This window comes from Diuraphis noxia, unplaced genomic scaffold, assembly GCF_037042655.1.
Source record: "Diuraphis noxia isolate RWA-SAM2 unplaced genomic scaffold, SU_Dnox_SAM2 contig0001, whole genome shotgun sequence".
NCBI classification, from domain to species: Eukaryota; Metazoa; Arthropoda; class Insecta; order Hemiptera; family Aphididae; genus Diuraphis; species Diuraphis noxia.
In genome coordinates this window covers 101,314,680-101,338,907 of record NW_028301711.1, presented here as the reverse complement: position 1 = coordinate 101,338,907, position 24,228 = coordinate 101,314,680, and the positions used below count along the sequence as shown (strand labels likewise).

The window sequence follows — 24,228 nt, the reverse complement described above, 5'->3', positions numbered from 1 at the left end:
GTTCTAGGCGTAAATCGTTTAATAAATTTACATGAGAGTAAGTGCTTCGTTTTTGCAACCAATTTTTTACCCATTTTGAGCGCTTGTTTGACTTGTTTGGTTCATACTTCAACTTTGTATAGCACGCAATAGCAGTCGAAATTAAACACAAATCGTCGGACATCATGAAGTCGCCACATCTAACTGATCAACGATACGAATCGTGTGTAGTGAATCATGAGCTCCGACTTACCTGAACACACTTACTTTAAGTTAAGTTTGAACTGAAGACTGAACGTGTGTACGCAGCTTAAGAGAGCAACAAGCGGCGCCCCCACAACCGTGCTACGGCCAAACAGGTAACGAAGTACTCGAACTTCAAGTTTTTAACAAATAAAAAGTAAAATTTTAAATTTGCGACTCATCTTTATTTCTTATCAATGGACATTGATATGATTGTGATCCGGTACGACGCAGGCGCATAAACTTGTTATTCCCTGAAATTAAATGAGTGGGGGGGTTATATTGGACACAGCTCGGTATACGAGAAATACACCCATAGCTCCATCCATTGTATATGATCTAAGCTGGTGATGAAGTGTTAGCAGATAAAGGGTTCCCGGGTATCAAGGTCCCTTGTGATGAAAAACAAAGTATTTTAGTAATGCCGCCTTTTCTTCATAATGGACGGTTCACAGAAGAAGAGGTGATTGAAACTTATAATGTAGCTAGTGTACGTATACATATTGAAAGGGTATTTGCTAGATTAAAAACTTATGGTATATTGAATAAAATCACCTCAGATTTAATTTCTTCTATTGATGACATAATACACATATGTTGTGTACTGACTAATCTAAAAGGTCCTATAATAAATGAATAATAATAATATTGTATAATTTATCTTTGCATTCATTTAGTACTTAAAACAAAAAAAATAATTTATATTCATAATTTTAATATTCTTTAATAACAATATTTTAGTATAAATTAAATTAACAATGAGTAACAAAATACATATATGATATTACTATATTAGTATATCATAAAATTTTTTTTAAATTTACATATAGGTAAGTAACTTTTAATAACTTCTTAAATTAAAATAATATTTTTTGTAATAAATGTATGTACTTTTCATACTTAGTATTAGCTAACTATGTTTTTATAGACTTTTTATAACAATAAACAAAACAAAATATGCTTATACACAAATCAATGAAAAATCCATATTATACCTACATTAGCTGGTAAAATTATAAAAAATTAAAGACATTTTAAAATTAAGTTTATGCTTGTGTTAGGCCCATATTACTGTTTAATGATAATAATTTTTTACTTTAAAATGAACATTTGTATTATATTCAATAAACTTGTATTTGTGTTTTGAAATTGAAATATATAAGATATTACCTATATTACTAAATTGCATTCCTTCTTTTATAGTTAGTTACATATTATTTAACCTGCCAGTAGCGTATATAGAAATAATTTTTGGGGTGGGCTATAATATATATAGCGACTAACAATAATTATCTAGCACCTAGAGACTACAATATAGTTAACAGTTAAGACTGTAATTTCGGGAGGGGCTGCAGCCCACTAGGCCCCCCCCTTATATACGCCACTGTAACCTGCAGTATATGAATGTATGAGTGCTGATATAACAATCACAAAAAAACAATATAATATGCAATACATAATATGTTTTTAATACATTTATGACTTAATAAGTTTTGGTAAATAAAAATTGAAGTAAAAATATTCTAATCTTAGTAATATGCTTTTTAAGAAGATATCATTCTTGTCAATAGTAAAAATAACTGGATCTATTTTATTGTATACCAAAAAGTCACATTTATCTAAACCACTACAATACATTAAAATTTGACATTGTGTGTAGTACTGGTGATTTTCTTTAAGACAAATTTTGTTATTTTCATATTTTAAATAAGGCACATTCAATATATTATTAACAGAATCAAAAAATGGTTTATCTTTACAAGAAATGGGACATTTTATTTCAACAACTTTGGTTAATTTTCCTTGTTCAACAACTATGCCATCAGGGCTAGCACAAAGCCATGTATTTTTAGAATGAATAATAACTCCACATTTAATTACTGAAACATTTAAACTTTTAGAATAAAAATCTAAAGCTATGTTTTCAAATTTTTTACCATAAGCAACGTTAATTTTACCTAGATAACCTAAATCTTTATTAGTTAAAAGAGATATGGCTAATTTATCTTGACTTTGAATGGATAAATTTTTACACGATTTAATCTTATGAGCCTTAAGACTAGCTGATATTCTATTATTTCTAATTTCGACCCATAAATTACTTTCAGATTGTATTTTTGTCTCATTAAATATTTGTGTTATTCTTTTAGTATTAACCATAATGTTTGTAAAAAAGTATTCATTTTCATTGTAGTTTAAAGGAAAGCAATAGCCCGAGTTAAAAATCAAAGAATTACTGTTTTGCAAGTGTAACACATCACATATAAAGCTTTTGTCCATATTCTTTTCTATTTCATTTATAATAAAATCTAAACATTTTTTACTTTCTATAAATGCTTCACATTGTTGTTTTTTTTCTATCATATTAGTCAAAATACATGGTATTGATAAAATATCATACTTTTTTACAAGAGAATCGTGGTTAATTGAGTTGATTTCAGGTCCGTTATTCTTTTTACGTTTCCTAGGAAATAGATTATCGATAGTTTTTCCTTTTTTATATTTTGCCTCTCCTGACTTGGAAGGCTTTCCCCATTCCTGTTCAGAATTAGTTTTTGACAGTGTCTCTTCATTATTTATATAATAAATGACAGCTGCAATATGCTTACAATTACCTCCAGCACCAGCACGACCCCCCACGACTTCGCATTGCACTGAAAAATACCTCTATATGGTCCTGACTAATTTTATAAGATAGCAGGTATGACATTCCATAGGGTTTTACTACATAAAATAATTTTAAAAGATTAGTAAGACATATAATAAGGCCTAAAAATCCAGTCTTGCGTGTGCTTTTTAATATTTGAATACCTTGCTGTTGACTATTGATATCATAATATTTAAGGCCTTTAATATATTCTTCAAAATGATCCAAAAAATCTTCAATATACTTAATCTTTTCGTCATTAATTGGGCAATAATAATCTCCTTTTCCCAGTTTGTTTCGGCAATTAGTTAAATCAAATACATTGTTTAACACTTCACAAAATTCTGCAGTTGCTTTTGTTCCTGATAATAGTTTTAACTCTTCGCAGAATAATAAGCTACAGGATACACTCTTACTTAAAGTTTGTGCCGCCAAACGCACATTCATCTTATTTTCATGATATTGTATATGACTTTTTTTAAATTTATTGGCTGCATGCAAACCTTTACAATCTTGTAGCTCTTGCAATTTAACAATATGGTTCCATCTAATTATTTCCCCTTTACCATTTAAAAATACTTGTTTCTCACCTAAAGTGTTGCGAACTAGTTTTAGCATATGGGCTGCGTCCCAAAAGAGATAAATTGGATTTGTTTGTTCTGGTGTTGTTGGATTGTTAAACCATGGCTTAAATGATGAAGAGAAGTAATCGAAGTTTGCGCCCAATGAAGTACACATTGATAAATTGCTCGGGGCTCCATCAAATGTAATTGAATGACATACTGCTCCTGTTTCTTTCATCAATTCAAAACACTTAGTTAAAAGATTAGCTCTTTCACTTCCACAAAAACTATGGATAAGAAAATATCCAAGTGGAACTTTCCAATGGCCATTCATACAAACAGCCAAGAAAACTAGAGCATTTGTTGCCTCTTGGGCATTATCTTGATCATCTTCTGTGGGTAGCATAGTACCTAAGTCCACTTTTCCATAGAATTTACCATTTAAATATGAAATTTGTTTTTTTATAGCCATTTCGTCTATACAAATATTGCATACCACTGGTTGAGATGATTGGCTTACACGTGACTGTATTGCTTCAAAAGCTTCTTTGGTAAACCCAGGTTCTCCATTGACAACTGAATACCACGATTTTAGTGTTGTTGGATGAGGCAGTAAATTTTTGAATGTTTTCCTTACAAACATGTATGCTTTAGCAGAATAAAATTGCAAAGTAAGAGCAAAGCTTCGCATAGCTGGTGAATATTTGGCATTTCGGGATTTTAATTCTCTATTTAATATATCTTTAATTGCCTCAGAAGTATTATTCTATGAAAAAAAAATGCAGGTTATATTATATAATCTTGATGTAAACATGAAAACAAACAACAAAAAAGGAATTCACAAACAATTTCATTTAAAAATCTCAAAATTTATTTTATTATATATAACTATATCAAAACACATTTTAAAACGAACGTATTAATATTAATTTACTAATTACTACTATTAAAACATAATTTACCGACTTTATGAGATGTACAATTACATTTAAAAATCTCAACATTTATTTTATTAAGTATATAAAACTATATCAAAACACATTTTAAAATGAACATATTATTAATATTAATTAACTAATTACTACTATTAACACATAATTTACCGACTTTATGAGATGTACAATTACATTTAAAAATCTCAACATTTATTTTATTAAGTATATAAAATTATATCAAAACACATTTTAAAATGAACATATTATTAATATTAATTAACTAATTACTACTATTAACACATAATTTACCAATTTTATGAGATGTACAATTACATTTAAAAATCTCAACACTTATTTTAATAAGTATATAAAACTATATCAAAAAACATTTTAAAATGAACGTATTATTAATATTTGTTACCAAAATTGTGTCATGGGCTGCTTCACTGATTAAATTTTGTTTTTTCAAATGTTGAAACAAAGAAGATAAAGTTGATAATTTTTTTTGAAGCCGTTTCACTCTCTGTTGTAGAGTTTTTATTTTTCTTCTTTGTTTCAATATTTTAAGTTTTGCCAAATTGAAATGTTGTTTTGCCCGTTTAGGTGTACTCAAATCAGGAGTTGCTATGTCACCAATATAACAAAGCCTCTTGGAACGTTTTGGAGTTTCTTAAATAAATAATTTAAATAAATATAATATATAAAACAAAACATATTCCATATGATTAACAGTAATTCAAAAAAATAATTGGTACCTAGAATGTTCTCAACAGACACGTTCATAGCCATCTCTGAAGTAGACTGTTCACATTCAACTGCTAAAATAAAACAATTTTATTTAATCTATTATTAAATAAATTTGAATCATACTTACTCTGATGAGACACGTTCATAGCCACATCTGAACTAAACTGCTCACATTCAACTGCTAAAATAAAACAATTTTATTTTAATCTATTATTAAATAGGTACATTTGAATCATACTTACTCTGATGAGACACGTTCATAGCCACATCTGAACTAAACTGCTCACATTCAACTGCTAAAATAAAACAATTTTATTTTAATCTATTTTTAAATAGGTACATTTGAATTATTCTTACTCTGATGAGACACGTTCATAGCCACATCTGAACTAAACTGCTCACATTCAACTGCTAAAATAAAACAATTTTATTTTAATCTATTTTTAAATAGGTACATTTGAATTATTCTTACTCTGATGAGACACGTTCATAGCCACATCTGAACTAAACTGCTCACATTCAACTGTTAAAATAAAACAATTTTATGTTAATCTATTATAATAGAAATTTGAATCATTCATAACTCATCTTACTAAAATTGAATTTAGAAATTTTTTTAAATTTTGTCGGAAGTGCATTTTTTTTTAGTAACTTTTTTGATCTAGTGTTTTTGTATGAATTTTCATCAAAATGTAGTGAACATAACTTATTATATGGTAAAAACTCTTTTTCGGTATATCCACAACGTGTAAGCCAAATTTTCCGAAGTTCTATGTCCGTTGGAAAACTAAAAATTAAAATGAAGTAAATAAGTAATAGTAATAGTAATAGTAATAGCTAATTAGCTATTGCGAAGCCCAATGCAAAAACCATATTATATTGTGTATTATTTATACAATCTATTTTATCTAATGTTTTATTATGTTTAATTATTTACATTTCAATAACTTACTTGTGTAATATTAAGCCTGGTACTTTAAATGCTGAGGACTGACAAAAAAAACAACATCGCCGATGCATGATTAAGTATTGATATTTGAATTTGTGAATACTTAAAGTGCGTAACTACTCAAATACCGAACTAACGAAGTACTCGAACTTCAAGTTTTTAACAAATAAAAAGTAAAATTTTAAATTTGCGACTCATCTTTATTTCTTATCAATGGACATTGATATGATTGTGATCCGGTACGACGCAGGCGCATAAACTTGTTATTCCCTGAAATTAAATGAGTGGGGGGGTTATATTGGACACAGCTCGGTATACGAGAAATACACCCATAGCTCCATCCATTGTATATGATCTAAGCTGGTGATGAAGTGTTAGCAGATAAAGGGTTCCCGGGTATCAAGGTCCCTTGTGATGAAAAACAAAGTATTTTAGTAATGCCGCCTTTTCTTCATAATGGACGGTTCACAGAAGAAGAGGTGATTGAAACTTATAATGTAGCTAGTGTACGTATACATATTGAAAGGGTATTTGCTAGATTAAAAACTTATGGTATATTGAATAAAATCACCTCAGATTTAATTTCTTCTATTGATGACATAATACACATATGTTGTGTACTGACTAATCTAAAAGGTCCTATAATAAATGAATAATAATAATATTGTATAATTTATCTTTGCATTCATTTAGTACTTAAAACAAAAAAAATAATTTATATTCATAATTTTAATATTCTTTAATAACAATATTTTAGTATAAATTAAATTAACAATGAGTAACAAAATACATATATGATATTACTATATTAGTATATCATAAAATTTTTTTTAAATTTACATATAGGTAAGTAACTTTTAATAACTTCTTAAATTAAAATAATATTTTTTGTAATAAATGTATGTACTTTTCATACTTAGTATTAGCTAACTATGTTTTTATAGACTTTTTATAACAATAAACAAAACAAAATATGCTTATACACAAATCAATGAAAAATCCATATTATACCTACATTAGCTGGTAAAATTATAAAAAATTAAAGACATTTTAAAATTAAGTTTATGCTTGTGTTAGGCCCATATTACTGTTTAATGATAATAATTTTTTACTTTAAAATGAACATTTGTATTATATTCAATAAACTTGTATTTGTGTTTTGAAATTGAAATATATAAGATATTACCTATATTACTAAATTGCATTCCTTCTTTTATAGTTAGTTACATATTATTTAACCTGCCAGTAGCGTATATAGAAATAATTTTTGGGGTGGGCTATAATATATATAGCGACTAACAATAATTATCTAGCACCTAGAGACTACAATATAGTTAACAGTTAAGACTGTAATTTCGGGAGGGGCTGCAGCCCACTAGGCCCCCCCCTTATATACGCCACTGTAACCTGCAGTATATGAATGTATGAGTGCTGATATAACAATCACAAAAAAACAATATAATATGCAATACATAATATGTTTTTAATACATTTATGACTTAATAAGTTTTGGTAAATAAAAATTGAAGTAAAAATATTCTAATCTTAGTAATATGCTTTTTAAGAAGATATCATTCTTGTCAATAGTAAAAATAACTGGATCTATTTTATTGTATACCAAAAAGTCACATTTATCTAAACCACTACAATACATTAAAATTTGACATTGTGTGTAGTACTGGTGATTTTCTTTAAGACAAATTTTGTTATTTTCATATTTTAAATAAGGCACATTCAATATATTATTAACAGAATCAAAAAATGGTTTATCTTTACAAGAAATGGGACATTTTATTTCAACAACTTTGGTTAATTTTCCTTGTTCAACAACTATGCCATCAGGGCTAGCACAAAGCCATGTATTTTTAGAATGAATAATAACTCCACATTTAATTACTGAAACATTTAAACTTTTAGAATAAAAATCTAAAGCTATGTTTTCAAATTTTTTACCATAAGCAACGTTAATTTTACCTAGATAACCTAAATCTTTATTAGTTAAAAGAGATATGGCTAATTTATCTTGACTTTGAATGGATAAATTTTTACACGATTTAATCTTATGAGCCTTAAGACTAGCTGATATTCTATTATTTCTAATTTCGACCCATAAATTACTTTCAGATTGTATTTTTGTCTCATTAAATATTTGTGTTATTCTTTTAGTATTAACCATAATGTTTGTAAAAAAGTATTCATTTTCATTGTAGTTTAAAGGAAAGCAATAGCCCGAGTTAAAAATCAAAGAATTACTGTTTTGCAAGTGTAACACATCACATATAAAGCTTTTGTCCATATTCTTTTCTATTTCATTTATAATAAAATCTAAACATTTTTTACTTTCTATAAATGCTTCACATTGTTGTTTTTTTTCTATCATATTAGTCAAAATACATGGTATTGATAAAATATCATACTTTTTTACAAGAGAATCGTGGTTAATTGAGTTGATTTCAGGTCCGTTATTCTTTTTACGTTTCCTAGGAAATAGATTATCGATAGTTTTTCCTTTTTTATATTTTGCCTCTCCTGACTTGGAAGGCTTTCCCCATTCCTGTTCAGAATTAGTTTTTGACAGTGTCTCTTCATTATTTATATAATAAATGACAGCTGCAATATGCTTACAATTACCTCCAGCACCAGCACGACCCCCCACGACTTCGCATTGCACTGAAAAATACCTCTATATGGTCCTGACTAATTTTATAAGATAGCAGGTATGACATTCCATAGGGTTTTACTACATAAAATAATTTTAAAAGATTAGTAAGACATATAATAAGGCCTAAAAATCCAGTCTTGCGTGTGCTTTTTAATATTTGAATACCTTGCTGTTGACTATTGATATCATAATATTTAAGGCCTTTAATATATTCTTCAAAATGATCCAAAAAATCTTCAATATACTTAATCTTTTCGTCATTAATTGGGCAATAATAATCTCCTTTTCCCAGTTTGTTTCGGCAATTAGTTAAATCAAATACATTGTTTAACACTTCACAAAATTCTGCAGTTGCTTTTGTTCCTGATAATAGTTTTAACTCTTCGCAGAATAATAAGCTACAGGATACACTCTTACTTAAAGTTTGTGCCGCCAAACGCACATTCATCTTATTTTCATGATATTGTATATGACTTTTTTTAAATTTATTGGCTGCATGCAAACCTTTACAATCTTGTAGCTCTTGCAATTTAACAATATGGTTCCATCTAATTATTTCCCCTTTACCATTTAAAAATACTTGTTTCTCACCTAAAGTGTTGCGAACTAGTTTTAGCATATGGGCTGCGTCCCAAAAGAGATAAATTGGATTTGTTTGTTCTGGTGTTGTTGGATTGTTAAACCATGGCTTAAATGATGAAGAGAAGTAATCGAAGTTTGCGCCCAATGAAGTACACATTGATAAATTGCTCGGGGCTCCATCAAATGTAATTGAATGACATACTGCTCCTGTTTCTTTCATCAATTCAAAACACTTAGTTAAAAGATTAGCTCTTTCACTTCCACAAAAACTATGGATAAGAAAATATCCAAGTGGAACTTTCCAATGGCCATTCATACAAACAGCCAAGAAAACTAGAGCATTTGTTGCCTCTTGGGCATTATCTTGATCATCTTCTGTGGGTAGCATAGTACCTAAGTCCACTTTTCCATAGAATTTACCATTTAAATATGAAATTTGTTTTTTTATAGCCATTTCGTCTATACAAATATTGCATACCACTGGTTGAGATGATTGGCTTACACGTGACTGTATTGCTTCAAAAGCTTCTTTGGTAAACCCAGGTTCTCCATTGACAACTGAATACCACGATTTTAGTGTTGTTGGATGAGGCAGTAAATTTTTGAATGTTTTCCTTACAAACATGTATGCTTTAGCAGAATAAAATTGCAAAGTAAGAGCAAAGCTTCGCATAGCTGGTGAATATTTGGCATTTCGGGATTTTAATTCTCTATTTAATATATCTTTAATTGCCTCAGAAGTATTATTCTATGAAAAAAAAATGCAGGTTATATTATATAATCTTGATGTAAACATGAAAACAAACAACAAAAAAGGAATTCACAAACAATTTCATTTAAAAATCTCAAAATTTATTTTATTATATATAACTATATCAAAACACATTTTAAAACGAACGTATTAATATTAATTTACTAATTACTACTATTAAAACATAATTTACCGACTTTATGAGATGTACAATTACATTTAAAAATCTCAACATTTATTTTATTAAGTATATAAAACTATATCAAAACACATTTTAAAATGAACATATTATTAATATTAATTAACTAATTACTACTATTAACACATAATTTACCGACTTTATGAGATGTACAATTACATTTAAAAATCTCAACATTTATTTTATTAAGTATATAAAATTATATCAAAACACATTTTAAAATGAACATATTATTAATATTAATTAACTAATTACTACTATTAACACATAATTTACCAATTTTATGAGATGTACAATTACATTTAAAAATCTCAACACTTATTTTAATAAGTATATAAAACTATATCAAAAAACATTTTAAAATGAACGTATTATTAATATTTGTTACCAAAATTGTGTCATGGGCTGCTTCACTGATTAAATTTTGTTTTTTCAAATGTTGAAACAAAGAAGATAAAGTTGATAATTTTTTTTGAAGCCGTTTCACTCTCTGTTGTAGAGTTTTTATTTTTCTTCTTTGTTTCAATATTTTAAGTTTTGCCAAATTGAAATGTTGTTTTGCCCGTTTAGGTGTACTCAAATCAGGAGTTGCTATGTCACCAATATAACAAAGCCTCTTGGAACGTTTTGGAGTTTCTTAAATAAATAATTTAAATAAATATAATATATAAAACAAAACATATTCCATATGATTAACAGTAATTCAAAAAAATAATTGGTACCTAGAATGTTCTCAACAGACACGTTCATAGCCATCTCTGAAGTAGACTGTTCACATTCAACTGCTAAAATAAAACAATTTTATTTAATCTATTATTAAATAAATTTGAATCATACTTACTCTGATGAGACACGTTCATAGCCACATCTGAACTAAACTGCTCACATTCAACTGCTAAAATAAAACAATTTTATTTTAATCTATTATTAAATAGGTACATTTGAATCATACTTACTCTGATGAGACACGTTCATAGCCACATCTGAACTAAACTGCTCACATTCAACTGCTAAAATAAAACAATTTTATTTTAATCTATTTTTAAATAGGTACATTTGAATTATTCTTACTCTGATGAGACACGTTCATAGCCACATCTGAACTAAACTGCTCACATTCAACTGCTAAAATAAAACAATTTTATTTTAATCTATTTTTAAATAGGTACATTTGAATTATTCTTACTCTGATGAGACACGTTCATAGCCACATCTGAACTAAACTGCTCACATTCAACTGTTAAAATAAAACAATTTTATGTTAATCTATTATAATAGAAATTTGAATCATTCATAACTCATCTTACTAAAATTGAATTTAGAAATTTTTTTAAATTTTGTCGGAAGTGCATTTTTTTTTAGTAACTTTTTTGATCTAGTGTTTTTGTATGAATTTTCATCAAAATGTAGTGAACATAACTTATTATATGGTAAAAACTCTTTTTCGGTATATCCACAACGTGTAAGCCAAATTTTCCGAAGTTCTATGTCCGTTGGAAAACTAAAAATTAAAATGAAGTAAATAAGTAATAGTAATAGTAATAGTAATAGCTAATTAGCTATTGCGAAGCCCAATGCAAAAACCATATTATATTGTGTATTATTTATACAATCTATTTTATCTAATGTTTTATTATGTTTAATTATTTACATTTCAATAACTTACTTGTGTAATATTAAGCCTGGTACTTTAAATGCTGAGGACTGACAAAAAAAACAACATCGCCGATGCATGATTAAGTATTGATATTTGAATTTGTGAATACTTAAAGTGCGTAACTACTCAAATACCGAACTAACGAAGTACTCGAACTTCAAGTTTTTAACAAATAAAAAGTAAAATTTTAAATTTGCGACTCATCTTTATTTCTTATCAATGGACATTGATATGATTGTGATCCGGTACGACGCAGGCGCATAAACTTGTTATTCCCTGAAATTAAATGAGTGGGGGGGTTATATTGGACACAGCTCGGTATACGAGAAATACACCCATAGCTCCATCCATTGTATATGATCTAAGCTGGTGATGAAGTGTTAGCAGATAAAGGGTTCCCGGGTATCAAGGTCCCTTGTGATGAAAAACAAAGTATTTTAGTAATGCCGCCTTTTCTTCATAATGGACGGTTCACAGAAGAAGAGGTGATTGAAACTTATAATGTAGCTAGTGTACGTATACATATTGAAAGGGTATTTGCTAGATTAAAAACTTATGGTATATTGAATAAAATCACCTCAGATTTAATTTCTTCTATTGATGACATAATACACATATGTTGTGTACTGACTAATCTAAAAGGTCCTATAATAAATGAATAATAATAATATTGTATAATTTATCTTTGCATTCATTTAGTACTTAAAACAAAAAAAATAATTTATATTCATAATTTTAATATTCTTTAATAACAATATTTTAGTATAAATTAAATTAACAATGAGTAACAAAATACATATATGATATTACTATATTAGTATATCATAAAATTTTTTTTAAATTTACATATAGGTAAGTAACTTTTAATAACTTCTTAAATTAAAATAATATTTTTTGTAATAAATGTATGTACTTTTCATACTTAGTATTAGCTAACTATGTTTTTATAGACTTTTTATAACAATAAACAAAACAAAATATGCTTATACACAAATCAATGAAAAATCCATATTATACCTACATTAGCTGGTAAAATTATAAAAAATTAAAGACATTTTAAAATTAAGTTTATGCTTGTGTTAGGCCCATATTACTGTTTAATGATAATAATTTTTTACTTTAAAATGAACATTTGTATTATATTCAATAAACTTGTATTTGTGTTTTGAAATTGAAATATATAAGATATTACCTATATTACTAAATTGCATTCCTTCTTTTATAGTTAGTTACATATTATTTAACCTGCCAGTAGCGTATATAGAAATAATTTTTGGGGTGGGCTATAATATATATAGCGACTAACAATAATTATCTAGCACCTAGAGACTACAATATAGTTAACAGTTAAGACTGTAATTTCGGGAGGGGCTGCAGCCCACTAGGCCCCCCCCTTATATACGCCACTGTAACCTGCAGTATATGAATGTATGAGTGCTGATATAACAATCACAAAAAAACAATATAATATGCAATACATAATATGTTTTTAATACATTTATGACTTAATAAGTTTTGGTAAATAAAAATTGAAGTAAAAATATTCTAATCTTAGTAATATGCTTTTTAAGAAGATATCATTCTTGTCAATAGTAAAAATAACTGGATCTATTTTATTGTATACCAAAAAGTCACATTTATCTAAACCACTACAATACATTAAAATTTGACATTGTGTGTAGTACTGGTGATTTTCTTTAAGACAAATTTTGTTATTTTCATATTTTAAATAAGGCACATTCAATATATTATTAACAGAATCAAAAAATGGTTTATCTTTACAAGAAATGGGACATTTTATTTCAACAACTTTGGTTAATTTTCCTTGTTCAACAACTATGCCATCAGGGCTAGCACAAAGCCATGTATTTTTAGAATGAATAATAACTCCACATTTAATTACTGAAACATTTAAACTTTTAGAATAAAAATCTAAAGCTATGTTTTCAAATTTTTTACCATAAGCAACGTTAATTTTACCTAGATAACCTAAATCTTTATTAGTTAAAAGAGATATGGCTAATTTATCTTGACTTTGAATGGATAAATTTTTACACGATTTAATCTTATGAGCCTTAAGACTAGCTGATATTCTATTATTTCTAATTTCGACCCATAAATTACTTTCAGATTGTATTTTTGTCTCATTAAATATTTGTGTTATTCTTTTAGTATTAACCATAATGTTTGTAAAAAAGTATTCATTTTCATTGTAGTTTAAAGGAAAGCAATAGCCCGAGTTAAAAATCAAAGAATTACTGTTTTGCAAGTGTAACACATCACATATAAAGCTTTTGTCCATATTCTTTTCTATTTCATTTATAATAAAATCTAAACATTTTTTACTTTCTATAAATGCTTCACATTGTTGTTTTTTTTCTATCATATTAGTCAAAATACATGGTATTGATAAAATATCATACTTTTTTACAAGAGAATCGTGGTTAATTGAGTTGATTTCAGGTCCGTTATTCTTTTTACGTTTCCTAGGAAATAGATTATCGATAGTTTTTCCTTTTTTATATTTTGCCTCTCCTGACTTGGAAGGCTTTCCCCATTCCTGTTCAGAATTAGTTTTTGACAGTGTCTCTTCATTATTTATATAATAAATGACAGCTGCAATATGCTTACAATTACCTCCAGCACCAGCACGACCCCCCACGACTTCGCATTGCACTGAAAAATACCTCTATATGGTCCTGACTAATTTTATAAGATAGCAGGTATGACATTCCATAGGGTTTTACTACATAAAATAATTTTAAAAGATTAGTAAGACATATAATAAGGCCTAAAAATCCAGTCTTGCGTGTGCTTTTTAATATTTGAATACCTTGCTGTTGACTATTGATATCATAATATTTAAGGCCTTTAATATATTCTTCAAAATGATCCAAAAAATCTTCAATATACTTAATCTTTTCGTCATTAATTGGGCAATAATAATCTCCTTTTCCCAGTTTGTTTCGGCAATTAGTTAAATCAAATACATTGTTTAACACTTCACAAAATTCTGCAGTTGCTTTTGTTCCTGATAATAGTTTTAACTCTTCGCAGAATAATAAGCTACAGGATACACTCTTACTTAAAGTTTGTGCCGCCAAACGCACATTCATCTTATTTTCATGATATTGTATATGACTTTTTTTAAATTTATTGGCTGCATGCAAACCTTTACAATCTTGTAGCTCTTGCAATTTAACAATATGGTTCCATCTAATTATTTCCCCTTTACCATTTAAAAATACTTGTTTCTCACCTAAAGTGTTGCGAACTAGTTTTAGCATATGGGCTGCGTCCCAAAAGAGATAAATTGGATTTGTTTGTTCTGGTGTTGTTGGATTGTTAAACCATGGCTTAAATGATGAAGAGAAGTAATCGAAGTTTGCGCCCAATGAAGTACACATTGATAAATTGCTCGGGGCTCCATCAAATGTAATTGAATGACATACTGCTCCTGTTTCTTTCATCAATTCAAAACACTTAGTTAAAAGATTAGCTCTTTCACTTCCACAAAAACTATGGATAAGAAAATATCCAAGTGGAACTTTCCAATGGCCATTCATACAAACAGCCAAGAAAACTAGAGCATTTGTTGCCTCTTGGGCATTATCTTGATCATCTTCTGTGGGTAGCATAGTACCTAAGTCCACTTTTCCATAGAATTTACCATTTAAATATGAAATTTGTTTTTTTATAGCCATTTCGTCTATACAAATATTGCATACCACTGGTTGAGATGATTGGCTTACACGTGACTGTATTGCTTCAAAAGCTTCTTTGGTAAACCCAGGTTCTCCATTGACAACTGAATACCACGATTTTAGTGTTGTTGGATGAGGCAGTAAATTTTTGAATGTTTTCCTTACAAACATGTATGCTTTAGCAGAATAAAATTGCAAAGTAAGAGCAAAGCTTCGCATAGCTGGTGAATATTTGGCATTTCGGGATTTTAATTCTCTATTTAATATATCTTTAATTGCCTCAGAAGTATTATTCTATGAAAAAAAAATGCAGGTTATATTATATAATCTTGATGTAAACATGAAAACAAACAACAAAAAAGGAATTCACAAACAATTTCATTTAAAAATCTCAAAATTTATTTTATTATATATAACTATATCAAAACACATTTTAAAACGAACGTATTAATATTAATTTACTAATTACTACTATTAAAACATAATTTACCGACTTTATGAGATGTACAATTACATTTAAAAATCTCAACATTTATTTTATTAAGTATATAAAACTATATCAAAACACATTTTAAAATGAACATATTATTAATATTAATTAACTAATTACTACTATTAACACATAATTTACCGACTTTATGAGATGTACAATTACATTTAAAAATCTCAACATTTATTTTATTAAGTATATAAAATTATATCAAAACACATTTTAAAATGAACATATTATTAATATTAATTAACTAATTACTACTATTAACACATAATTTACCAATTTTATGAGATGTACAATTACATTTAAAAATCTCAACACTTATTTTAATAAGTATATAAAACTATATCAAAAAACATTTTAAAATGAACGTATTATTAATATTTGTTACCAAAATTGTGTCATGGGCTGCTTCACTGATTAAATTTTGTTTTTTCAAATGTTGAAACAAAGAAGATAAAGTTGATAATTTTTTTTGAAGCCGTTTCACTCTCTGTTGTAGAGTTTTTATTTTTCTTCTTTGTTTCAATATTTTAAGTTTTGCCAAATTGAAATGTTGTTTTGCCCGTTTAGGTGTACTCAAATCAGGAGTTGCTATGTCACCAATATAACAAAGCCTCTTGGAACGTTTTGGAGTTTCTTAAATAAATAATTTAAATAAATATAATATATAAAACAAAACATATTCCATATGATTAACAGTAATTCAAAAAAATAATTGGTACCTAGAATGTTCTCAACAGACACGTTCATAGCCATCTCTGAAGTAGACTGTTCACATTCAACTGCTAAAATAAAACAATTTTATTTAATCTATTATTAAATAAATTTGAATCATACTTACTCTGATGAGACACGTTCATAGCCACATCTGAACTAAACTGCTCACATTCAACTGCTAAAATAAAACAATTTTATTTTAATCTATTATTAAATAGGTACATTTGAATCATACTTACTCTGATGAGACACGTTCATAGCCACATCTGAACTAAACTGCTCACATTCAACTGCTAAAATAAAACAATTTTATTTTAATCTATTTTTAAATAGGTACATTTGAATTATTCTTACTCTGATGAGACACGTTCATAGCCACATCTGAACTAAACTGCTCACATTCAACTGCTAAAATAAAACAATTTTATTTTAATCTATTTTTAAATAGGTACATTTGAATTATTCTTACTCTGATGAGACACGTTCATAGCCACATCTGAACTAAACTGCTCACATTCAACTGTTAAAATAAAACAATTTTATGTTAATCTATTATAATAGAAATTTGAATCATTCATAACTCATCTTACTAAAATTGAATTTAGAAATTTTTTTAAATTTTGTCGGAAGTGCATTTTTTTTTAGTAACTTTTTTGATCTAGTGTTTTTGTATGAATTTTCATCAAAATGTAGTGAACATAACTTATTATATGGTAAAAACTCTTTTTCGGTATATCCACAACGTGTAAGCCAAATTTTCCGAAGTTCTATGTCCGTTGGAAAACTAAAAATTAAAATGAAGTAAATAAGTAATAGTAATAGTAATAGTAATAGCTAATTAGCTATTGCGAAGCCCAATGCAAAAACCATATTATATTGTGTATTATTTATACAATCTATTTTATCTAATGTTTTATTATGTTTAATTATTTACATTTCAATAACTTACTTGTGTAATATTAAGCCTGGTACTTTAAATGCTGAGGACTGACAAAAAAAACAACATCGCCGATGCATGATTAAGTATTGATATTTGAATTTGTGAATACTTAAAGTGCGTAACTACTCAAATACCGAACTAACGAAGTACTCGAACTTCAAGTTTTTAACAAATAAAAAGTAAAATTTTAAATTTGCGACTCATCTTTATTTCTTATCAATGGACATTGATATGATTGTGATCCGGTACGACGCAGGCGCATAAACTTGTTATTCCCTGAAATTAAATGAGTGGGGGGGTTATATTGGACACAGCTCGGTATACGAGAAATACACCCATAGCTCCATCCATTGTATATGATCTAAGCTGGTGATGAAGTGTTAGCAGATAAAGGGTTCCCGGGTATCAAGGTCCCTTGTGATGAAAAACAAAGTATTTTAGTAATGCCGCCTTTTCTTCATAATGGACGGTTCACAGAAGAAGAGGTGATTGAAACTTATAATGTAGCTAGTGTACGTATACATATTGAAAGGGTATTTGCTAGATTAAAAACTTATGGTATATTGAATAAAATCACCTCAGATTTAATTTCTTCTATTGATGACATAATACACATATGTTGTGTACTGACTAATCTAAAAGGTCCTATAATAAATGAATAATAATAATATTGTATAATTTATCTTTGCATTCATTTAGTACTTAAAACAAAAAAAATAATTTATATTCATAATTTTAATATTCTTTAATAACAATATTTTAGTATAAATTAAATTAACAATGAGTAACAAAATACATATATGATATTACTATATTAGTATATCATAAAATTTTTTTTAAATTTACATATAGGTAAGTAACTTTTAATAACTTCTTAAATTAAAATAATATTTTTTGTAATAAATGTATGTACTTTTCATACTTAGTATTAGCTAACTATGTTTTTATAGACTTTTTATAACAATAAACAAAACAAAATATGCTTATACACAAATCAATGAAAAATCCATATTATACCTACATTAGCTGGTAAAATTATAAAAAATTAAAGACATTTTAAAATTAAGTTTATGCTTGTGTTAGGCCCATATTACTGTTTAATGATAATAATTTTTTACTTTAAAATGAACATTTGTATTATATTCAATAAACTTGTATTTGTGTTTTGAAATTGAAATATATAAGATATTACCTATATTACTAAATTGCATTCCTTCTTTTATAGTTAGTTACATATTATTTAACCTGCCAGTAGCGTATATAGAAATAATTTTTGGGGTGGGCTATAATATATATAGCGACTAACAATAATTATCTAGCACCTAGAGACTACAATATAGTTAACAGTTAAGACTGTAATTTCGGGAGGGGCTGCAGCCCACTAGGCCCCCCCCTTATATACGCCACTGTAACCTGCAGTATATGAATGTATGAGTGCTGATATAACAATCACAAAAAAACAATATAATATGCAATACATAATATGTTTTTAATACATTTATGACTTAATAAGTTTTGGTAAATAAAAATTGAAGTAAAAATATTCTAATCTTAGTAATATGCTTTTTAAGAAGATATCATTCTTGTCAATAGTAAAAATAACTGGATCTATTTTATTGTATACCAAAAAGTCACATTTATCTAAACCACTACAATACATTAAAATTTGACATTGTGTGTAGTACTGGTGATTTTCTTTAAGACAAATTTTGTTATTTTCATATTTTAAATAAGGCACATTCAATATATTATTAACAGAATCAAAAAATGGTTTATCTTTACAAGAAATGGGACATTTTATTTCAACAACTTTGGTTAATTTTCCTTGTTCAACAACTATGCCATCAGGGCTAGCACAAAGCCATGTATTTTTAGAATGAATAATAACTCCACATTTAATTACTGAAACATTTAAACTTTTAGAATAAAAATCTAAAGCTATGTTTTCAAATTTTTTACCATAAGCAACGTTAATTTTACCTAGATAACCTAAATCTTTATTAGTTAAAAGAGATATGGCTAATTTATCTTGACTTTGAATGGATAAATTTTTACACGATTTAATCTTATGAGCCTTAAGACTAGCTGATATTCTATTATTTCTAATTTCGACCCATAAATTACTTTCAGATTGTATTTTTGTCTCATTAAATATTTGTGTTATTCTTTTAGTATTAACCATAATGTTTGTAAAAAAGTATTCATTTTCATTGTAGTTTAAAGGAAAGCAATAGCCCGAGTTAAAAATCAAAGAATTACTGTTTTGCAAGTGTAACACATCACATATAAAGCTTTTGTCCATATTCTTTTCTATTTCATTTATAATAAAATCTAAACATTTTTTACTTTCTATAAATGCTTCACATTGTTGTTTTTTTTCTATCATATTAGTCAAAATACATGGTATTGATAAAATATCATACTTTTTTACAAGAGAATCGTGGTTAATTGAGTTGATTTCAGGTCCGTTATTCTTTTTACGTTTCCTAGGAAATAGATTATCGATAGTTTTTCCTTTTTTATATTTTGCCTCTCCTGACTTGGAAGGCTTTCCCCATTCCTGTTCAGAATTAGTTTTTGACAGTGTCTCTTCATTATTTATATAATAAATGACAGCTGCAATATGCTTACAATTACCTCCAGCACCAGCACGACCCCCCACGACTTCGCATTGCACTGAAAAATACCTCTATATGGTCCTGACTAATTTTATAAGATAGCAGGTATGACATTCCATAGGGTTTTACTACATAAAATAATTTTAAAAGATTAGTAAGACATATAATAAGGCCTAAAAATCCAGTCTTGCGTGTGCTTTTTAATATTTGAATACCTTGCTGTTGACTATTGATATCATAATATTTAAGGCCTTTAATATATTCTTCAAAATGATCCAAAAAATCTTCAATATACTTAATCTTTTCGTCATTAATTGGGCAATAATAATCTCCTTTTCCCAGTTTGTTTCGGCAATTAGTTAAATCAAATACATTGTTTAACACTTCACAAAATTCTGCAGTTGCTTTTGTTCCTGATAATAGTTTTAACTCTTCGCAGAATAATAAGCTACAGGATACACTCTTACTTAAAGTTTGTGCCGCCAAACGCACATTCATCTTATTTTCATGATATTGTATATGACTTTTTTTAAATTTATTGGCTGCATGCAAACCTTTACAATCTTGTAGCTCTTGCAATTTAACAATATGGTTCCATCTAATTATTTCCCCTTTACCATTTAAAAATACTTGTTTCTCACCTAAAGTGTTGCGAACTAGTTTTAGCATATGGGCTGCGTCCCAAAAGAGATAAATTGGATTTGTTTGTTCTGGTGTTGTTGGATTGTTAAACCATGGCTTAAATGATGAAGAGAAGTAATCGAAGTTTGCGCCCAATGAAGTACACATTGATAAATTGCTCGGGGCTCCATCAAATGTAATTGAATGACATACTGCTCCTGTTTCTTTCATCAATTCAAAACACTTAGTTAAAAGATTAGCTCTTTCACTTCCACAAAAACTATGGATAAGAAAATATCCAAGTGGAACTTTCCAATGGCCATTCATACAAACAGCCAAGAAAACTAGAGCATTTGTTGCCTCTTGGGCATTATCTTGATCATCTTCTGTGGGTAGCATAGTACCTAAGTCCACTTTTCCATAGAATTTACCATTTAAATATGAAATTTGTTTTTTTATAGCCATTTCGTCTATACAAATATTGCATACCACTGGTTGAGATGATTGGCTTACACGTGACTGTATTGCTTCAAAAGCTTCTTTGGTAAACCCAGGTTCTCCATTGACAACTGAATACCACGATTTTAGTGTTGTTGGATGAGGCAGTAAATTTTTGAATGTTTTCCTTACAAACATGTATGCTTTAGCAGAATAAAATTGCAAAGTAAGAGCAAAGCTTCGCATAGCTGGTGAATATTTGGCATTTCGGGATTTTAATTCTCTATTTAATATATCTTTAATTGCCTCAGAAGTATTATTCTATGAAAAAAAAATGCAGGTTATATTATATAATCTTGATGTAAACATGAAAACAAACAACAAAAAAGGAATTCACAAACAATTTCATTTAAAAATCTCAAAATTTATTTTATTATATATAACTATATCAAAACACATTTTAAAACGAACGTATTAATATTAATTTACTAATTACTACTATTAAAACATAATTTACCGACTTTATGAGATGTACAATTACATTTAAAAATCTCAACATTTATTTTATTAAGTATATAAAACTATATCAAAACACATTTTAAAATGAACATATTATTAATATTAATTAACTAATTACTACTATTAACACATAATTTACCGACTTTATGAGATGTACAATTACATTTAAAAATCTCAACATTTATTTTATTAAGTATATAAAATTATATCAAAACACATTTTAAAATGAACATATTATTAATATTAATTAACTAATTACTACTATTAACACATAATTTACCAATTTTATGAGATGTACAATTACATTTAAAAATCTCAACACTTATTTTAATAAGTATATAAAACTATATCAAAAAACATTTTAAAATGAACGTATTATTAATATTTGTTACCAAAATTGTGTCATGGGCTGCTTCACTGATTAAATTTTGTTTTTTCAAATGTTGAAACAAAGAAGATAAAGTTGATAATTTTTTTTGAAGCCGTTTCACTCTCTGTTGTAGAGTTTTTATTTTTCTTCTTTGTTTCAATATTTTAAGTTTTGCCAAATTGAAATGTTGTTTTGCCCGTTTAGGTGTACTCAAATCAGGAGTTGCTATGTCACCAATATAACAAAGCCTCTTGGAACGTTTTGGAGTTTCTTAAATAAATAATTTAAATAAATATAATATATAAAACAAAACATATTCCATATGATTAACAGTAATTCAAAAAAATAATTGGTACCTAGAATGTTCTCAACAGACACGTTCATAGCCATCTCTGAAGTAGACTGTTCACATTCAACTGCTAAAATAAAACAATTTTATTTAATCTATTATTAAATAAATTTGAATCATACTTACTCTGATGAGACACGTTCATAGCCACATCTGAACTAAACTGCTCACATTCAACTGCTAAAATAAAACAATTTTATTTTAATCTATTATTAAATAGGTACATTTGAATCATACTTACTCTGATGAGACACGTTCATAGCCACATCTGAACTAAACTGCTCACATTCAACTGCTAAAATAAAACAATTTTATTTTAATCTATTTTTAAATAGGTACATTTGAATTATTCTTACTCTGATGAGACACGTTCATAGCCACATCTGAACTAAACTGCTCACATTCAACTGCTAAAATAAAACAATTTTATTTTAATCTATTTTTAAATAGGTACATTTGAATTATTCTTACTCTGATGAGACACGTTCATAGCCACATCTGAACTAAACTGCTCACATTCAACTGTTAAAATAAAACAATTTTATGTTAATCTATTATAATAGAAATTTGAATCATTCATAACTCATCTTACTAAAATTGAATTTAGAAATTTTTTTAAATTTTGTCGGAAGTGCATTTTTTTTTAGTAACTTTTTTGATCTAGTGTTTTTGTATGAATTTTCATCAAAATGTAGTGAACATAACTTATTATATGGTAAAAACTCTTTTTCGGTATATCCACAACGTGTAAGCCAAATTTTCCGAAGTTCTATGTCCGTTGGAAAACTAAAAATTAAAATGAAGTAAATAAGTAATAGTAATAGTAATAGTAATAGCTAATTAGCTATTGCGAAGCCCAATGCAAAAACCATATTATATTGTGTATTATTTATACAATCTATTTTATCTAATGTTTTATTATGTTTAATTATTTACATTTCAATAACTTACTTGTGTAATATTAAGCCTGGTACTTTAAATGCTGAGGACTGACAAAAAAAACAACATCGCCGATGCATGATTAAGTATTGATATTTGAATTTGTGAATACTTAAAGTGCGTAACTACTCAAATACCGAACTAACGAAGTACTCGAACTTCAAGTTTTTAACAAATAAAAAGTAAAATTTTAAATTTGCGACTCATCTTTATTTCTTATCAATGGACATTGATATGATTGTGATCCGGTACGACGCAGGCGCATAAACTTGTTATTCCCTGAAATTAAATGAGTGGGGGGGTTATATTGGACACAGCTCGGTATACGAGAAATACACCCATAGCTCCATCCATTGTATATGATCTAAGCTGGTGATGAAGTGTTAGCAGATAAAGGGTTCCCGGGTATCAAGGTCCCTTGTGATGAAAAACAAAGTATTTTAGTAATGCCGCCTTTTCTTCATAATGGACGGTTCACAGAAGAAGAGGTGATTGAAACTTATAATGTAGCTAGTGTACGTATACATATTGAAAGGGTATTTGCTAGATTAAAAACTTATGGTATATTGAATAAAATCACCTCAGATTTAATTTCTTCTATTG

General features: G+C 27.6%; 8 protein-coding genes across 8 annotated transcripts; all 8 read right to left on the bottom strand.

The window, feature by feature from the left end:
* Positions 1-1,698: 1,698 nt before the first annotated feature.
* On the bottom strand, positions 1,699-2,708 carry LOC149062874 (uncharacterized). Its single transcript, XM_089218466.1, has one exon. It carries the CDS (start codon positions 2,584-2,586, stop codon positions 1,699-1,701), a length of 888 nt encoding a protein of 295 aa, XP_089074592.1. The 5' UTR covers positions 2,587-2,708.
* Positions 2,709-4,740: 2,032 nt separating this feature from the next.
* Positions 4,741-6,264, bottom strand: LOC149062873 (uncharacterized). The gene is given in 8 exon segments (XM_089215433.1): positions 4,741-5,036; positions 5,123-5,185; positions 5,242-5,338; positions 5,340-5,410; positions 5,472-5,525; positions 5,587-5,637; positions 5,708-5,901; positions 6,067-6,264. Coding segments are annotated over 8 exon segments (894 nt in total). The 5' UTR covers positions 6,135-6,264.
* Positions 6,265-7,555: 1,291 nt separating this feature from the next.
* On the bottom strand, positions 7,556-8,565 carry LOC149062872 (uncharacterized). Its single transcript, XM_089218473.1, has one exon. It carries the CDS (start codon positions 8,441-8,443, stop codon positions 7,556-7,558), a length of 888 nt encoding a protein of 295 aa, XP_089074599.1. The 5' UTR covers positions 8,444-8,565.
* A 2,032-nt stretch (positions 8,566-10,597) lies between these two features.
* LOC149062871 (uncharacterized) lies at positions 10,598-12,121 on the bottom strand. Its single transcript, XM_089215432.1, has 4 exons — positions 11,444-12,121; positions 11,329-11,382; positions 10,980-11,042; positions 10,598-10,893 (listed from the first exon to the last, which is right to left on the bottom strand). The coding sequence occupies exons 1-4, from the start codon at positions 11,460-11,462 to the stop codon at positions 10,598-10,600; spliced, it is 432 nt and encodes a 143-aa protein (XP_089071558.1). The 5' UTR covers positions 11,463-12,121.
* Positions 12,122-13,412: 1,291 nt separating this feature from the next.
* Positions 13,413-14,422, bottom strand: LOC149062870 (uncharacterized). The gene has a single exon (XM_089218456.1). The coding sequence runs from the start codon at positions 14,298-14,300 to the stop codon at positions 13,413-13,415; it is 888 nt and encodes a 295-aa protein (XP_089074582.1). The 5' UTR covers positions 14,301-14,422.
* Positions 14,423-16,454: 2,032 nt separating this feature from the next.
* On the bottom strand, positions 16,455-17,978 carry LOC149062869 (uncharacterized). Its single transcript, XM_089215431.1, is given in 8 exon segments — positions 16,455-16,750; positions 16,837-16,899; positions 16,956-17,052; positions 17,054-17,124; positions 17,186-17,239; positions 17,301-17,351; positions 17,422-17,615; positions 17,781-17,978. Coding segments are annotated over 8 exon segments (894 nt in total). The 5' UTR covers positions 17,849-17,978.
* Positions 17,979-19,269: 1,291 nt separating this feature from the next.
* Positions 19,270-20,279, bottom strand: LOC149062868 (uncharacterized). The gene has a single exon (XM_089218448.1). It carries the CDS (start codon positions 20,155-20,157, stop codon positions 19,270-19,272), a length of 888 nt encoding a protein of 295 aa, XP_089074574.1. The 5' UTR covers positions 20,158-20,279.
* Positions 20,280-22,311: 2,032 nt separating this feature from the next.
* On the bottom strand, positions 22,312-23,835 carry LOC149062867 (uncharacterized). The gene is given in 8 exon segments (XM_089215430.1): positions 22,312-22,607; positions 22,694-22,756; positions 22,813-22,909; positions 22,911-22,981; positions 23,043-23,096; positions 23,158-23,208; positions 23,279-23,472; positions 23,638-23,835. Coding segments are annotated over 8 exon segments (894 nt in total). The 5' UTR covers positions 23,706-23,835.
* Between the last annotated feature and the right edge of the window lie 393 nt (positions 23,836-24,228).

What these genes read in the sequence shown, in the direction of transcription:
- LOC149062868 (XM_089218448.1), bottom strand. Translation starts at nt 20,157, where the DNA reads ATGATAGAAAAAAAACAACAATGTGAAGCATTTATAGAAAGTAAAAAA.
- LOC149062870 (XM_089218456.1), bottom strand. Translation starts at nt 14,300, where the DNA reads ATGATAGAAAAAAAACAACAATGTGAAGCATTTATAGAAAGTAAAAAA.
- LOC149062874 (XM_089218466.1), bottom strand. Translation starts at nt 2,586, where the DNA reads ATGATAGAAAAAAAACAACAATGTGAAGCATTTATAGAAAGTAAAAAA.
- LOC149062872 (XM_089218473.1), bottom strand. Translation starts at nt 8,443, where the DNA reads ATGATAGAAAAAAAACAACAATGTGAAGCATTTATAGAAAGTAAAAAA.
- LOC149062871 (XM_089215432.1), bottom strand. An exon ending in TATGAACGTGTCTCATCAGA is followed by an intron (nt 11,043 to 11,328) that starts GTAAGAATAATT and finishes GTTTTATTTTAG; the next exon opens with CAGTTGAATGTGAACAGTCT. An exon ending in GTCTGTTGAGAACATTCTAG is followed by an intron (nt 10,894 to 10,979) that starts GTACCAATTATT and finishes TATTTATTTAAG; the next exon opens with AAACTCCAAAACGTTCCAAG.